General features: G+C 36.7%; 4 protein-coding genes across 7 annotated transcripts in view; 2 read left to right on the top strand and 2 right to left on the bottom strand.

The window, feature by feature from the left end:
• Positions 1-11,799, bottom strand: part of baz2a (bromodomain adjacent to zinc finger domain, 2A) — a 353,839-nt gene extending 342,040 nt beyond the window's left edge. Inside the window, exon 1 of the mRNA XM_049462793.1 lies at positions 11,234-11,799. The gene's annotated coding sequence lies outside the window, so the exon portion shown is untranslated. The remainder of the gene's footprint in view (positions 1-11,233) is intronic.
• The window catches only part of syt2a (synaptotagmin IIa), a 95,413-nt gene that overhangs the window by 36,281 nt on the left and 41,785 nt on the right, over positions 1-17,347 (top strand). The gene's annotated exons all lie outside the window — the stretch shown is intronic.
• LOC111190551 (uncharacterized) lies at positions 1,307-8,763 on the top strand. 2 transcript variants are annotated; one of them, XM_049462801.1, is made up of 8 exons: positions 1,307-1,816; positions 2,120-2,259; positions 3,297-3,967; positions 4,146-4,191; positions 5,464-5,555; positions 6,328-6,438; positions 7,930-8,206; positions 8,403-8,763. In XM_049462801.1, exons 3-8 carry the CDS (start codon positions 3,405-3,407, stop codon positions 8,598-8,600), a joined length of 1,287 nt encoding a protein of 428 aa, XP_049318758.1. In that variant the 5' UTR covers positions 1,307-1,816; positions 2,120-2,259; positions 3,297-3,404; the 3' UTR covers positions 8,601-8,763. The 2 variants fall into 2 exon arrangements, with proteins under 2 accessions (XP_049318758.1, XP_049318757.1); XM_049462800.1 differs by lacking the exon at positions 2,120-2,259.
• On the bottom strand, positions 8,710-17,185 carry LOC111190595 (G2/M phase-specific E3 ubiquitin-protein ligase-like). Of its 3 annotated transcripts, XM_049462797.1 has the most exons (15): positions 16,676-17,185; positions 16,233-16,372; positions 15,886-16,117; positions 14,796-14,871; positions 14,429-14,706; positions 14,243-14,320; positions 13,802-13,878; positions 13,634-13,705; positions 13,307-13,512; positions 12,873-12,969; positions 12,608-12,770; positions 12,410-12,513; positions 10,905-11,049; positions 10,691-10,811; positions 8,710-9,655 (listed from the first exon to the last, which is right to left on the bottom strand). In XM_049462797.1, the coding sequence occupies exons 1-15, from the start codon at positions 16,718-16,720 to the stop codon at positions 9,348-9,350; spliced, it is 2,142 nt and encodes a 713-aa protein (XP_049318754.1). In that variant the 5' UTR covers positions 16,721-17,185; the 3' UTR covers positions 8,710-9,347. The 3 variants fall into 3 exon arrangements, with proteins under 3 accessions (XP_049318754.1, XP_049318755.1, XP_049318756.1); XM_049462798.1 differs by having other exon boundaries at positions 13,802-13,875; positions 16,233-17,185; XM_049462799.1 differs by lacking the exon at positions 16,233-16,372 and having other exon boundaries at positions 16,676-16,753.

The raw sequence follows: 17,347 nt of genomic DNA, 5'->3' as shown, positions 1-17,347 counted from the left end.
ATGGAGCAGTGAGGACGCTGAAAGTGAGTAAAGTATATTTGTTGACTGCACAGGAAACACGTACAGCTCTAGAAAAAATAAGAGATCGCTTAAAAAATAATTATTTTCTTTGAATTTACCAAATTGAAAACCTCTGGAATATAATCAAGAGGAAGATGGATGATCACAAGCCATCAAACCAAACTGAACTGCTTGATTATTTACACCATGAAAGACATAAAGTTATCCAAAAGCAGTGTGAAAGACTGGTGGAGGAGAACATGCCAAGATGCATTAAAATTGTGATTAAAAAACAGGGTTATTGCACCAAATATTAAAATCTAAACTTTATGAATATAAAGTTGTTTTCTTTGCATTATTTCAGGTCTGAAAGCTTTGCATCTTTTTTGTTATTTCAGCCATTTCTTATAACAATATTTGTATTTGCAATTTATGAGAAATGTTGTCTGTAGTTTATAGAATAAAACATCACTGTTCATTTTACTCAAACATATGCCTATAAATAGCAAAATCAGAGAAACTGATTCAGAAATTGAAGTGGTTCCTTAATTTCTTCCACAGTTGTATATATGGTCCACACATAAAAAACAGTGAAAACTACCAACACACCCTAAAATCTTTTTTTTTCAGTATAGTTAGTATTTTAAAATGTTCTGCATTGTAGATTAATACTAAAGTCAACAAACTATGAAAAAACTATTACTTACTACTTTAAATATACATACTACAACAAGCTAGCATAGTGTTAGCAGGCTGAGGTAACCAACTACTAGCATATTTTTGCTAAGCTAAATAACTAGCTGCCTTTTGTACATTTCAGCTACATAATATCTAACTTTAAATACCGTAGCTTTGTGTATCTGTATGCAGTTATGAAGGATATTCAGATATATACTAAATTCTACTAGTTATTGGTTCTAGCTTTTCTCTGGTGCATTGGTTGAGTGCTGTGTGCGTTGGATTTTCTGTAGGATGTTGATTGTAACCCAGATAGCAAAAGAACGTTGAGTCAACATTTACTTTTTCTTCACTAATGCATTGAAACAACATTGATCTCTGATATCAGAATTAGTCTATTTGTTCACATTGATTTTATGTTGATTCAACATTGATTCGTTCTTTCCATATTGATTTCTTGTTTGTATTCTATACATATATACTGCACTGTGGTCTTGCAGCATAGAATAGGTGCACTTTTCACCTAAAAGCATCATTATGAGTGTAGAGGAGACCCAACCTTTCAAAACCTTTAAATGAGCGTTGATTCAATGTCAGAATTTCAACATTGAACAATGCCTACTATATGGAGCCAAATCAGGGACAAAAGTTTTGTCAATTTGAAAAAAAAAATTGAAACTGAAAGTTTAAGTATTAAGCTTGAACTTTGAAAAATACAAAAATATATTTGAAATAAATATAAGTGTATTAAATAATTTTTCAGCTTGTATATAATTTTGATTCAATTCGAAAATAGTTTTAAACAATTTTTGTTTTTTTAATTTTCACTTTTTTTTGTGTATTTTGATATTTGAGATCTTATATTTTTCAGGTGCAATTTTTTTTTACAGTTTCGATTTTTTTTTTTCAGGGTTCAAATCTTTTTTTTTACTTTCAGATCTCAGTTTTCAGGTTTCAGACTTTTGGCCCTGATTTTGCGTGTGGGCGTGGTATCATAGGAAAGGGGCGTGGTATACGGTTGAGGACCTACTCCGGAGGACCCTGTCAATGTGCCTGCGTGGATTATATATGTCTGTACGTTCTCCCTCGCGCGATGGCGTCCGCTCCTCCTGGACAGCCTGCTGGCTCCAGCACACAGGTAAGATATATTAGGTAACTTTAGTTATATTGAGCTGGTACTCTAGAAAAATGCCAAGTTAAAGTCGTGTATATGAAATAGCGATATGTATTAAGGGAAAAGGCGTCTTGTGGCGGGGAAAGTTGCGAATTAAATTCAGGGCTAGCGTTATCTAGCATTAGCCTAGCATTAGCCTATGCTAGTAGCTACATAGCTAACTAGTTGGGGTAAATTTTACTCGTCAGTCGGGTTCAGCTCACTGTTCTGTATTGTAAGTGTATGGTCTTAGCTATTTGTCTTCGTGAACATCTGTGTTTTTGCCAGAAAGTCGACTATAATTCGACAGTGGCTGCAGCTGCGCAGAGCCTCATAAATGTGCTCACGCAGAACCTCTCTCATGGACAGCAAGAGCAAGGAAGAAGGCAGGAACAGAGCCAGTCTACTGTAGAGCAAGATATGGCCAGGTTTTAGATTTATTGCAGTTTTATTTTACATTTTCATTTAAAGTTCATTTGGTTAGGCCATATTGTGGTGATTGAATTTTTGTTGGAAATGTATTTTTCAGACGGTGGAATGTCTAATTTCTAATGGGTCTGAGTTCTTATAAATGTACACCCTTATTTCTAAAGATTTAGAGAGCTCTTTGGATATGTCCATAAATATCCACTCAGTTAAACAAAAAGGATCAATCCTAGCTAATGTTCAAAGTTTAAACAAGACCAACTCCTACAAGATCCTCTCTAAACGTGTCCTAATAAACTGTAGTTGATGTGTATACTTTGTAATATATGTAATATATATTTTGCATTTCTTTTCATTACATTTTACAAGTGATCAAGATTTGTTTTATGTGGTCATTGAAATTTCCTTCATGTCTCAATATTGTTCAAATGAAGATCAAATGCCCATATTATTAAATGCGCTATTTAGACAATTCCTCAGCACTCCCAATGTTTTTTTCAATATTCTTTTAACTGTTGCATATTTAACCAAACATAACTTTCAAACACATACAAAGTTACAACACACACCTAATTCGCACATATATTTACACAGCGCTATAATATTGACACAAAAGACTATACAAAAAATACAAAAATAAAATCAATTAAGAATGTTAGTTGCAGTGGAACACAAAAAAAAACATTCATGGCGCTTTTATCTACATCACCGCTAAACACAATGACATCATACATCAATCTTCCAAGAAATCTTTAATTGAATCCTCTTCCAGAAAATGCCTAAATTGTCCCCAGATCTCCCTAAATTGAAGTGACTCCTTTTTAACTGCAGCACTCCTAACTTTGTGTTTACCACATGAACAATAATTAACAGTATACTCCTATCCTAGAATTCATCAAGAAGTTATGCTATGGTAGATGCCTTCCAAGTTTGATCATTTTCTATATGTCTTAAGTGGTAATTCTTATGTTGTTTTTGTGTATATGTATGATTTAATCAAGTCAGTGTCAAAGTAAAGGGATGTTTTTGCTTTTTATAGGAACAACTGAAAAGGGATTTTCTTCAGAGACTACTGACTAAAGTTTCTCAGGCCACACAAAGACTGCCCCTAGATGTTGACTATTTGCAGTTTGTAGTGAACCAGGAGATGATTATTTTTAGATCATTGTCGAGCCAGATGGAGATGCCACAGGATGTTATCAGTGCTTTGACTGAGCTGTCGGCACTTGTTAACGAAGAGGAAAGGGATTATCCAACACCCAGTCACGTATCAGTGTTTCAAGGGGAGATGGGCCGTCCTAAATATCTTGTATCTGCTGAACAACTAAAAGGCCTCTTAGAACTACAGCTACCAGTGTCACGCATTGCAAAACATCTGGGTGTATCTGAGAGGACCGTGAAAAGACGCATGCTTGAGCAGGACCTTTCTATAAAGCAGCGGTATAGTAACCTAACTGATGAACAGCTGGACAGTTTGGTGAGGTCGGTGAAGGCCAGGACACCACATGTAGGATACCGAATGATGAAGGGAATTCTGCAGGCCATGGGCCACCGTGTACAATGGAACAGAGTGTCTTCCTCTATGCATCGTGTGGACTCTGTTGGTGTACTCTCAAGAATGACTAGGATGGGATGTGTTTCAAGAAGAACATATTCTGTTCAGGGTCCTCTGCACTTGGTACATATCGACACAAATCATAAGCTTATCAGGTATGCAATACTTTTTTTTTTTTACATGTTATGTCGCTCTACCTTTGGGTAAATGTAGGAAATGCACTAAAACAATGTTTACAAATTATCTGTCCAACTCTTCTTGTGCATCAACAAGTGAATGCAAAGAAATGTAGCCAGATACTAATTTAAACTGATGGTATTTTTTCCCGAACAGATATGGCCTTGTCATTTTTGGAGGTGTTGATGGCTTCTCAAGAAAGGTAATTAAATTTTTTCAGCAATGAACACACAAATAGAAATCCTTCCAGTGTATTTAGTGTTGAGCAGTATACCTGTTTATTTGGTACATCGGAGGGGAAGTTATAACCGGTATGCATTTTTTACATACCGCCATACCACTAGAGGCAATCCGGAATGCTGTGTACAACAGCAAGCACACTGGCAGAGCTCGCTAGATAATGCTAGCCAGTTAGCATAACAAGCTTATACACTGTAGTGACAGTAGCTCAGCTACTGTCCTTTATCAGCTACTGTTCTTTATCAGAGGACCTCCTGCTGCTCTTCCTTGAAATATGAGTAACTATAGACTTTTTAAATATATTAATACTGTAGTTTGAATGATAATATAAATGCACACTGAATTAAATGTATTTGTTAACTGGAGAAAGAAGGGAATTGTGGCTGATTTTAATACTGTAAGTGTAGTGTTCTTTTACAGTCTAAGTTTACATAGCTCATTCAGGTTATCGGATGGTTCACTGAGTCTGTTCTTAGGTCAATAGACACTGTACAGTCAATTTGGAAAGTCTTCAGATTATTTCAGTTTTTTTTCGCATTTTATGTTAAATATTTAATATACATTTTTGATTTTTCTACACACTACACTTTTCCAATTAAAGTGTTTTCTACACTTTAATTGGAGCCAATATAAGGTCTTACAGCCAACAGTACATATCAGACCAATTCGAGCAGGATCTGCTGTGTGGCTCAGAGACAGGACTGTGTGGAAGCACAGATCTGGTGATGGCTACTAAAAATTGTGCTGTATTGAAAATTCCTAAGAGCATAGTGGCTCCATATTTCTGAAATTGAAGAGTTCTGGAACAAACATGATTCTTCCTGGAGCTGGATGCCCTTTGAATCGGGGAAGAAATGCCTTGGTAATAAATTTGACCAAGAACCCATTGGTTACACTGGCTGAGTTCCAAAGATCCTGTGTGTAGATGGTAGAAAATTCCAGAGGGTCAACATCAATGCAGCACTGCACCAATCTGGGTTTTATGGCCCATGATTGGCCAGACAGAAACCTCTCCAAACCTGGATTTTTAAAACAAGCACAAGGCTGCAACATAGCATAAAAATATGAAAATATGTGAAGACTTCTTCTGCATTGTATATTCTGAAATACTCTGTTTTTGTCAATATTCTTCTTGTATCATGTAAGAAACTTCTGGTGTGAGCAGGTTATATTTACATATTTTAATGTCAGATATTTAAATGACATTTTCACTAAATTATGTTCTATCATTCAGATCATGTACCTAGGTGCTGCAACCAATAATAAAGCATCAACTGCACTTGCATTTTTCTTGGAGGCAGTACAAAAGTATGGCTTTCCGTTACGGTAAGAACAAAAAACTTTAAAAAAAACACCTTCAGGTCTATTTACAATGTTGGAGCACTTTGTAGTCTGTACTGACAGACTGTAGTCTTGTATCTGTTTCTTGGCATACTTTATTATATTTTCACCCTGTTCTTCAATGGTTAGGACCTCACAGAGCAAGAATTACAAGACTGCTGTCTGATTCATTCACACCAGAACATGACACACTAACACCAATATAGCAGTGTCACTGCAGTGCTGAGTATGATCCACCACCCAAATAAAAGCTGCTTTGTGGTGGTCATATGGGGTCCTGAGCATTGAAAAACTGGGTGTTTTTTACATGATACAATGTTATTGGCCATCAGATACTAGTTTTTATTTTAAGATTTTAAACCATCTTAGACATCACTGCACAAAGTTTTGACCTGTGAGATGGCTACCACTAAGATATGAAGTAACTATGACATTCTTTATTTGCATTAAATTACGGCTCTAAGCTTTAAGAAAATTGCCAATTGACTTGTATTACTCGTTTAGGTATATCAGTCAGATCTTTCTTTTTGCTGGTGATTTATATAGTATACAAACATTTTCACTTGCCTTCCATCAATCCTTTTATGCAATTGTTAGAATTATTTGACAGTACTGTTTTGTATTAATTGGTGTAATCCTATGTACTAGAAATTGCAAAACCCCCCAAAATTGTGACTTTGATCACTTTTTAACATTTAGAATCCTTAAGCAGCCTTTTCTAATTTTTATTCTTTGACTTTTATTTATTTATTTTTAGAGTAAGAGGGGACCAAGGAGTGGAAAATGTTTGCATAGCACGATGCATGTTCACTGTTAGGGGCTGTGGAAGGGGAAGTTTCCTGTCTGGAAAGAGTGTGCACAATCAAAGGTAGGTGTGTGTGATTTTTATATATATGTATTTTTTGCACTATAAAGGCGCACAAAACTCAAACTCGGAACCGGTTTTAGGGACACTTTGTTGTGTATTTACATTTAAATTATTTTGCTAGAACCATCACGCCACTGCTGCGCATTCTCATCTGCAGTGGTTGTGCCTCAGAGCCCTGGTATGTCTTTTTGAAGCTGTATATTCTGGCTGTTAAGATGCTGTTTTGGGATTAGTACCACTTTAGTGGCTGTTAAATTGTTGTTTTTGTTATTTTTTTTTATTCTTTGTTTGGTTTCTTTCGTTTGTATCTCTTGAAATCATTAGATATGTTTGTTAGTAATTTGGCATTAGTTTAGTTGGTTATTTTCCAATTTCATATTTATTTTCCTGTTATTATTAAATTTGTGGTGGCAGATAGCTTAGCCTGTTGCTAGCTTTTTCTATCATTTAGAATACAGAACTTCTCACTGATCTGAGCCAGGCAGACACTGTGTTTTTAAATGTTTTTATCGAGTGCGTTGTGGAGAGCTCACACTGCACGTTTTAATCGTTTGTCGTTGTTGTGCGCTGAAATCCCACGTACAAAAAGACACGTACAGAGTTAAGATTCTCTGCCCATATATTCTCTGCTTTTATATAAAGCTATGGCGTGATAATCAATTAATAAATCACAGTTTTTAGTTGCACAAGTTAATGTAATAATCATGCAGCTAAGCTCCCCCCACTTGACAGCATTACGCATGTGACTTGCAGGGCTGTGTATAGTAATACTATAACTATACTATTGTGTTTTTGCCCTTAATTAACATAATTCTGAACAGATTTCCCTGATTCAAACAGCCTGGAAATGTTTTTTAAAAGCCCAGTTAATGCTCAACTTAAGGAAAAAAATGTGGGGTTTAAATGGGGCTCGATAATGACAGTTTATAGGATGGACCAGGCTTGGGCAAAACGTGCACGTGCTCAGGCTGGATTTTTTGGGCAGTTAATCGGACATCACTTCCCCTCTCACACGATGACGTTCGGCCTGATCATGAAATTCAGTTGCGTTCTAGATATTAAACTGCTGCCTTAAAATTAGTACAATTTTAGTAGCTGTTAAATAGTTGTTTTTTTTTTCTTTTTTTTTTGCTTTTATCATTTGAAATTAGATTAGATTGTTGTTTTAATATTTTGGGTTTAGTTGGTAGTGCGTATTTTAATCCGGTGGCCTTGTGGTTTGAAAAATATGGTGTGTGTGTAATGTATGTGTTTGCATATGCATATATACAGGTGCTGGTCATAAAATTAGAATATCATGAAAAAGTTTATTTATTTCAGTAATTCCGTTCAAAAAGTGAAACTTGTATATTATATTAATTCATTACATACAAACTGATATTTCAAATGTTTATTTCTTTTCATTTTGATTATTATAACTGACAACTAATGAAAATCCCAGCACCTGTATATGTCAGATGCTACCCTCAAATGTTGATTTTTATTCAACAGAATCGAGCGTTTGTGGCGAGATGTTTGGATGGCTGTTTCAAATGTCTACTATGAAGTTCTTCACAGCCTTGAGGATGAAGGCATTCTAGATCCATCCGATAGCATCCATCTATTCTGTGCCCAGCACGTGTTTCTTCCACGTCTGCAGAGGGATCTTGACATTTTCAGGGTGGGTTGGGATAATCACCCTTTAAGAACGGAGCAAAATCTCTCCCCCCAACAACTGTGGACTATGGGACTCCTCCAAAACCCTGTTGATGCTCCAGAACATGTAGAGGTATGCACTGTTCTTTGGACATGTTTACAAAATGGTAAAGAAACCACTCAAAGGTTAATACAGATCAAAAAGTTGGAAAGTACAACTTCACTTTAAATATTACAATCTTTTCAGATAATGGTATGTAGTATAGTTGGAAGTTTGCATGACTAGTTTTGACATCTAACCGATTTTCATATTTTAAATATACTCTTAGGAAAATGAAGATTTCAACATTGCCAGCGAGATGGATGCGGTCAGCTCTGGAGTGATTGTTCCACCTGTGGAGTGTCCCTTACATGACAACGATATGGCAGGCTTAAGAACGACAATTGAGGTTACTAGACAATCAGAGTCCTATGGTCGAGATGTTTATTTAGCTGTGTTGAACTATGTTCTAAATCATGTACCTTAGTCCAACATTGTCCTTCAGTGTGTTTACCCACACCAAAAATGGACTTGGTTTATGAAATGGCAACAGTGAAGATGAGGACTTTTCACCTGTAAATAACAGAACTTTAAGATTGCTAAAATACATGTTTTATTAAAAGTTGTAACAATTACTTCATACAACAGTTCGTACTTGCCTACTTGACTTTCTTTTCAAACATGGCAAGATCTTGAAACAAAGTGAACATACATATAAAATGTTTCTTTAACCAGAGTACATAACAGTTGGTACTTAACATTGTATTTTAAGTTTACATAGAGGCATTAGATTTAGGGCTGTGCCATATCGCATTGTACGCAATTATATCGCCAACATTTTTCAATATTGTGAACGATATTATATCCTGAAATATGGAGCCATATCACCCACCCCTAATTATCACATCCAGGGAACTACTTTTTTTACTGTTTGTATCAAAAGGAAAATTCACACTGTCCTCATTTCCCATTCTATATCTACTAGAGTCAGATTATATCTGTCCAGTAAAATTTCTTACTTCAATCCTGGATATATGGAGTGCATTATTAGTAACTAGACATTCTGGATAATTTTGTTTCCGAATATATTCATTTTGTTGCAGTACTGTATTCTTGAAATATATATTTTGTTTAATTCAATGTTTTGTCATATCACCAAGAGTATCGTTATCACAAAAATACAATGAAATATCGTGATATTATTTTAGGGCCATATTGCCCAGCCCTAATTTGATTACACAATGTTAAATTCTTGGCCTAGATAAAAAGCCTCCAGTAGAATGCTTTTGAATTGGTCATAGGACTTAATGTGTCTAACAGGTAGCACAATTCTTTTGGCACATGCTGACACAACAGGGTAACAGATGTTATGAATTCCAAAGTCTGCATTGCAGTCATGGTTAAATTTGACAGTTACAGCAAAGTCCTTCTTCTCTGAAGGAAGAAGGGGGATGTGACCTTGACCTGTAACCCACTGCAGAAACCTGGCAGGTGTAATGGAGTGTGGTCCCTCTTTTTCCTCTCCATGCCCCTGATCTTCAACTACAAAGACAACACATTTTATTAGCTCAGCATTACAAATTCAGGTTAATAACTAGAAATTCTCTGTCTTAGGCTGTCCATACACTAGGACTACTAAACGTTAAGGCTAAAGTCTGACACCCTCTCTCATGCTACCACCTTGTATAGCAATATATTTGCCTTTGTTTTATATAGAATTAATGCAACATCATTCTTGCAAAATTCACTGCACAATAAGAAAGTTGTGCAAAATAAATAACTTTAAATATAGTGACTTTAAAATGCATTACAAAAAATAAAGTGCTACCTGTGTTTAAAATACTGTACATATTAAAGTAAGAATCAAAGTAAGAATCATATATTGACTACAGGCTATTTGAAAAACAACACATTTTGCAAACAGTCAACCAAAATATTCTTGCCTTGCAGCTTCCCCTAGCTCTCCTGTTGGTAGTTGACATTGTTCACGTCACAATTTTCATGAGCCGAGTCTCAAGACTTACGGTAATATTAAACACGGTTGATTTTATCTGAATGCCAGTACAAGAAAGAGACTGACTTAAACTTTCAATCCTAACCACCTTACACTGAACGATTGAGATGGCGCGACTGAAACTCGACTCTAGCAAGACACTGAAATCACTTGAAAATCGTTAGGTGAAAGGTAGGCATTAGTAAAGCTTGCGCTGGTAAGTCAATTCATATTCATCACAAAGTGAACAGGAAAACCACACAACATTGTACAAGTGAAGAAGTGCTCCCTGCTACTGATAAGTCATATTTATATAAATAGCACAGTTTGTTTTTCTCTAACCCTTCCCTCCACCAGTCTGCCTTGCCTTCTTATTCCCCTGTTTTGCTTCTCCTGTTAATGAACCGTTAGGATTCTTTTATTTCCCTACAAGTGCTGGATTTGCCTTCACCCCGCTTCCTTCCAGAGTTGCTAATTGGGTGTTATTCAATTTATTGAGATGCACCTGTACTACATGTGGCAGCTGGTCAGTGGTTTCAAAGTGTATAGAATATAAATTTGATGTTTTTTTTGCAAAACTATACCTTCAGCTTCATAAAGGAAGTCTTGAAGAAAGTTGATAAGCTCCAGCTCAATCTGATGTCTCGTACTCCCTTTATCACTAAGTTGAGGACAAATGGATGCCATGACAAACTCTGCACTGACCTATAAAAAAAAAATTGTCAAAATATAAATAACCATGCTTTAATTATAAAATAGCAAGCATTCATAATAAATGGTCACTCTTGTTTTGCTTACTTTTACATCTTCTCCAGGAACCAAAAGGGGCTGGCAGATATCAGGGTACTGCCTGAGGAGTGAAAGAAGGTCATACAGTTGCAGGCCTTCCCTTAGTTGCTCTAGCATAGGCTGCAACCTCAGCACTGCGTGGAGTATAACGGCACTACAACATTAGAAAGAAAAAAGTTTTACACTAGAGAAGTACCAATAAAAAAAAAAATTCAGTTCCAATACGATACATAAACTTTCCATACTGGTCGATACCATTGTTGAATTACACAACCATGTGTAACCATATCTTTTCATGTGGGAGAGACCAAAGGCATCGGGATTGACTTAAAGCTCACCTTCCGCGAAAATCCGATTTTTCTTGTTTTTTGTGGAATACAGTAGGTCTCTCCGAGTTGAATGTGTACACCTGCACATTAAACTGTTTTGCAGCCCCCATTGTCTGCAGGGGCTAAGCAAAGAAATCCCCCCTCCCCCCCTCCGAAAAACGGGTGAATTTTGAATTATCTTTCTGCCTACGTAGGCAGAAACTCACAGACCAGCCCACCTTGGCTCGAGAAACTCCCAGAGGCGGAGCTGAAGCGACGCAACATCACCGCTCATCAGTTAGGAGGTGGGAGGCAGTGAGCGGCAGAGCGGTGGAGGGGCGTCGCAGTGCTCCTAGCCAATCAGAGGAGAGATATTTGCATGCTGTTTGCATGTATGGACATTCATGAGCAAAGCTGGAATCCGGTCATTTTGGACACACCCCTAAAACAGTCCATTAAAAAAGAGCTATACAGAGACACCTGAGCACTTTTTTTTTACAAAAACGGCTCACATGTCATTCATTCATACTAGAGACCACAACTAGACATTTTAAAATGAAAGAAAAAACGACGGAAGGTGAGCTTTAAACATTACTAACTTTGTGAAAAACTAATTGACACTACTGAAATGTTATTTATATGTCAAAAAAAAAAAAACCTAAAAAACTCTTTTTAAAAAAAGGGGCGGTGGTAGCACTGTGAAAGATAACATGTATATATAGCTTTTAATGGTTCTCCTTTCTTGCCATCACAGACACAAATTTCTGTGCCCTGTTCTAGCGTAGCACGAGACTGTTCAGCACATTTTCAACAATGTGGACAGAAAAAAGGCGCAGATATGCCCGTTTTCATGAGAAAGAACATGAAAAGTGAGCAAAGACTCCCCTTGTCGTGCAGGTGCATCACGCAGCAGTATGAACACACACGTAGACTGGGAATTCATTTATTTATAAACAGAAATAAAAGGTATCTGAGGGTAATCTTTTATGCTCGTTCTGCTGTGGGGCACACATGCGACACAGGGAGTTGGATTCCATCAGACAGCTAATATTCATCACAACACCTGGCAAAGCAACTTGCCAAACTCATAACATTCTACAAACCAATTAATATGAAGTATAGGGAACTGTAGTCCACATAGCTGATGAGGACATCCAAACTTTAATTATGTTACCTGGACAAAAAGAAATACATGTTCTAACATACCGAATGATTAACTCCTTGTTTTGAATGGAGATGGTGCCTGTATATCCACAGTTTAAGATTTCATCAGATAGGTCTTCAATTGAATGCTCAGTCGACTTCTCCACCTAAAAAATAATTTTAAGATCACATCCAAAGATTTGTACGTAAACATAAATTTACATTTGACAAATGTACTTTTCCTTCAGATGGAGGTCATACCTGGTCAATTAGCCCTCGCAAGTGAACATCTGCAACTGCATCACTGTTGAGGGTCGTCGGGTTTATCTGCCCATTACAAAGGTAATAGTAGCTCCACGGGCTGAAAAAGGTAGGGGCCGGGCCACCTTGTGCCAAACTAACAGCCAAAATTTCACCAACTGTCCTATTTGCACAAATTGAGCATGAATGTATTACGTTAGAAAGCATTTAATAAAAAGAAACACTGTCCTTACATTCATAGTACGGAAATACAAAATAAACATACCTGTACATGCCATTGTCAAAGTCGGTCAGAGAGTATCGTGGGCTCTTCTTATTTTGTGTTCCCTCAAAGAAACGATCCTCAATTCCTGCCACCATTTCTACACACAGACATACAAACAGCATTTACAATGTCTAATCAATAAGACAAAATAAATTACCATCCAATTAGTTTCTCTTTTCTGCTTATGAGAAAACAATAATAATGGCAATATCTTAAATAAATACGGTTCTGTAAACTTTTCCCATGTTGAGTACACATAAACTAATACATAATTAACAGCATAACACTTTGACCAAAATAGGGTATATATTACAGGCAAGACAACTTCTTTCATGTTGGGTTAGTGACCTTTTTACCCTAATCACCAGAAACAGAAATAAAACGTGGATTAGTAAAGTTTGCAAAGGAATGGCATTTATGCTAATTTGTTTTACCTGTGAGAAATTCTTTTCTAAGAGCACCAGTGTCCACTCCTGCCTCCCCAAAAAAAGTCACTTTAAGAGCAGCAGTCGGCAGATTTTTTTTTTGCCGTTGCCACTGCAGAAGTCCTCTCTCCAGAATGTTTGTTCTTGAGATTTGTATGTGGAACTGCTTTTCATGGTCAACTCTTCGAGAAATGGTGTCCAAAATGTCATCAACACTGTACAAGAAAACTTTTTTAAATCCAGCTCATAACAATTTAACTAATGTTGAACACAAGGCACTGCAGAATGAAGAGGACTGGCAGGTGTAGAGGTTTATGTTGAAACAACAGTAATAACCTTTTGATCTGCTCTCCTTCATTGTCCTGGCTCACGTCACTTCTCTCAGCCATCATAAGGTCATCTTTTTCTCTACAAAATTAGAAGAGATGCGTGCACTACTACTAACAGAAAAAACTAGCACTTTAGGGAACGTACTTTAAAATTGCACTAAAGTACACTAGATACCTTTCTCCACAAGAGCTAGCATGGACCTCGAGAAACTGTGGTGTGAATTCTATGAAACATATAGGACACGGAACCTTCTGATGGAGATAGAAAAGGTTAATAGGAATATAGAACAGCATAATACAATGGATTATCTTATTAAGTATATAACCATTGCCATAGCACCCCAGGCTGGCCTAAAATTTTACATTATTTGTGCTTTTATACCAAACTGAATTTATCCTCACTAATCATATGTACACAATTAAGGATTTAATGACAAGTAATTTAATTAAATAGTAGTAGACTAAGAGTCTAGTCACAACATACTGTCACAATTTTACCACTAGACCTTTGCTAAATCTTTAAAAACACAGAGAAATTATGTGTTACAATGTGCACAGCTGACTTAATTATCAACATTGATATTATTTTCATTTTGAAGAAATGGAAGTTTCATACCTCCTCAACAGCTGTTTCCGGGTCACAAAACACAGGGGGGGCTGTCACAGAAACAATCTGGACCTCACTTGAACATGTCTAAAATGTTACAATAAGATTCACAATATTCTGTTAAGCACCAGCAAAATAAACAAAGTTTATATTAAAGTTACTGCTTCATGTTATATATTTCACAGCCACATTTACCTCAGCATCTTCTGCTGATGATGGAGACTCTGTGCACTCTTGAACATGAAGGGCCAAAATCTGCAAAGGGAAACTCACTTTGCATGTTTGGCATTGTGCTTTTGGCATCCTTTGAAATTCGATGGCATCCGGAGGTAGTGGAGTTAGGTCAAACTCATGTTGCAAAGGCACGATGTACAGGATGCTTTTCCCTGCCCCAGTAACACTGCGAATTAGCGAGCCAGTATATCCATTAGAATCAGGAGGAATCATTATCAGTCTCCTTCTACCCTGACCACCTGTAAATGAAACCATTTTTGGATTTCAGTTGTGTGTTTGTATGAGTTTAAATTATTACAATGAATGTTCTAGGGCATAATTTGTTTACCCGTTGCCTTGTAGAGTAGCCATCCACCAGTCAGCCCCTTCATCTTCGGATACTCAATTTGAAGTAGTTCAAAGATCTAAGAGAACAACAGGACCCAGTTAATTGTCTGCACGTTTGAAGCATAAAGTAGCAGGTAGGCCTGTCACAGTAATTACATTATTGACGTATCATACGTTAAAAATGAACATGATTATGTTGAGGGAAGGACAAATGTATTGTGTAGTAAAAAAAGTTTGGTGCAATGACTTATGCACCAGTAATACCACAACCACATGCATGAGAACCAGAGAATAACTCTAATGAAGGGTTTTTTTTCCCAGTCAGGGATTGAGCTTTGTCTTAGACTACAATGCATTTCGAATTTCCATTGGAAGGAAGATACAGTCTAAGACCAGGCCTAATCACAGTAACAGAAACTGCCCCTAAGAGTTTAATCATAACGACATAGAACAAAGATTTGCTGCTGCTGTAGCCTTTTACACCATGTATTCAAGCCATTCACATACATATTTAGCTAGCTTATACTGAGAGACACGCAGAAAACAAGTGCGTAGCATCTGAACATTTTACACTGTAAGGCACTACTGAGAATGCTGACTTTAATTATAAAGAGGAATTAGAATGTGGGCTCTATAAACTCCCACAATGCATAATATTTTATAGTCAATATTGTAGCTTACTAAATACTAAATAGGGATCCCAATGCATGCAATCTAGATAAGTCAAATTTCCCCTTTAGACACAAGTCTTGGCACTTTGCAGTTCTATCCAACCATCAAAGCATTTTCCCACCAGCCAAATTCAAATGTTAACTGCAGAATTTCACTTGAAATGCAACAATGCACTGCTTTGCCACTGTACACTAAAATCACATATTTCCCCATGCAGTTCATTAATGTGAGTTTTATAAGCAATGACAGGTAATGGTCAAAAATTACTCAAATAGTGTTTTTACCAACTTTAATACCAAGTGGTGTAGTGGGGAGCCCATTCATGATCAAGCTTGTATCCTATGTTTAAAAACAGCAGTTATTCTGACTGACCTAGTGAAATGTTTAAATTGTGTTTTTTTGTTTCTTGTATTCAATACCTCGTCATGGTTCATGTCCTTTAACATTGTGAGATGTCTTTTTCCAAGTCCTGCCTGAGCAAATTCAAATTCCTCAGATGACGTTGGGGTTAATTCAGAGTTCCTGTTTAACAGGTATGAATAGAAACTGAAAGATTTCCAGGTTTTTGTATTTGCTGGGCCATACGTCTTCAGACTCTGTATCTTTCTCTTTCCAAGGTAACTTTTTTTTGTAAAAAATCCAGGGAAAGACCTGCACAAATAATATAAAAAGCGTGTTTAAGCATAAGTAAAATGCATAAGAAAAATGGCCTAACCAAATGAACTTTAAATGAAAATGTAAAATAAAACTGCAATAAATCTAAAACCTGGCCATATCTTGCTCTACAGTAGACTGGCTCTGTTCCTGCCTTCTTCCTTGCTCTTGCTGTCCATGAGAGAGGTTCTGCGTGAGCACATTTATGAGGCTCTGCGCAGCTGCAGCCACTGTCGAATTATAGTCGACTTTCTGGCAAAAACACAGATGTTCACGAAGACAAATAGCTAAGACCATACACTTACAATACAGAACAGTGAGCTGAACCCGACTGACGAGTAAAATTTACCCCAACTAGTTAGCTATGTAGCTACTAGCATAGGCTAATGCTAGGCTAATGCTAGATAACGCTAGCCCTGAATTTAATTCGCAACTTTCCCCGCCACAAGACGCCTTTTCCCTTAATACATATCGCTATTTCACATACACGACTTTAACTTGGCATTTTTCTAGAGTACCAGCTCAATATAACTAAAGTTACCTAATATATCTTACCTGTGTGCTGGAGCCAGCAGGCTGTCCAGGAGGAGCGGACGCCATCGCGCGAGGGAGAACGTACAGACATATATAATCCACGCAGGCACATTGACAGGGTCCTCCGGAGTAGGTCCTCAACCGTATACCACGCCCCTTTCCTATGATACCACGCCCACACGCAAAATCAGGGCCAAAAGTCTGAAACCTGAAAACTGAGATCTGAAAGTAAAAAAAAAGATTTGAACCCTGAAAAAAAAAAATCGAAACTGTAAAAAAAAATTGCACCTGAAAAATATAAGATCTCAAATATCAAAATACACAAAAAAAAGTGAAAATTAAAAAAACAAAAATTGTTTAAAACTATTTTCGAATTGAATCAAAATTATATACAAGCTGAAAAATTATTTAATACACTTATATTTATTTCAAATATATTTTTGTATTTTTCAAAGTTCAAGCTTAATACTTAAACTTTCAGTTTCAATTTTTTTTTTCAAATTGACAAAACTTTTGTCCCTGATTTGGCTCCATACTACTAGGCAATGTTAAATAAAGGCTGTTTTATGGTTGTTTTATGGTTTAAACATAATATAACAGTCATTTGCTCTCCTCAGCACATGGATCTTTGTGTTGCTTTTCTTGTCCTCGCCCCTGTGTTCAGTGCTCTCACCTGTGTTCATTTGTAGAACC

This window comes from Astyanax mexicanus, chromosome 13 (assembly GCF_023375975.1).
Source record: "Astyanax mexicanus isolate ESR-SI-001 chromosome 13, AstMex3_surface, whole genome shotgun sequence".
Classification (NCBI taxonomy): domain Eukaryota; kingdom Metazoa; phylum Chordata; class Actinopteri; order Characiformes; family Acestrorhamphidae; genus Astyanax; species Astyanax mexicanus.
This window is presented reverse-complemented; position numbering and strand designations above follow the sequence as displayed.

Coding starts and splice junctions, on each gene's coding strand:
- LOC111190551 (XM_049462800.1), top strand. CDS start 1,772: ATGGCGTCCGCTCCTCCTGGACAGCCTGCTGGCTCCAGCACACAG. Junction 4,192..5,463: donor TTGATGGCTTCTCAAGAAAG/GTAATTAAATTT, acceptor TCTATCATTCAG/ATCATGTACCTAGGTGCTGC. Junction 8,207..8,402: donor ATGCTCCAGAACATGTAGAG/GTATGCACTGTT, acceptor ATATACTCTTAG/GAAAATGAAGATTTCAACAT.
- LOC111190595 (XM_049462797.1), bottom strand. CDS start 16,720: ATGGCGTCCGCTCCTCCTGGACAGCCTGCTGGCTCCAGCACACAG. Junction 14,707..14,795: donor GCTACTCTACAAGGCAACGG/GTAAACAAATTA, acceptor TTTCATTTACAG/GTGGTCAGGGTAGAAGGAGA. Junction 12,514..12,607: donor TGCGAGGGCTAATTGACCAG/GTATGACCTCCA, acceptor ATTATTTTTTAG/GTGGAGAAGTCGACTGAGCA.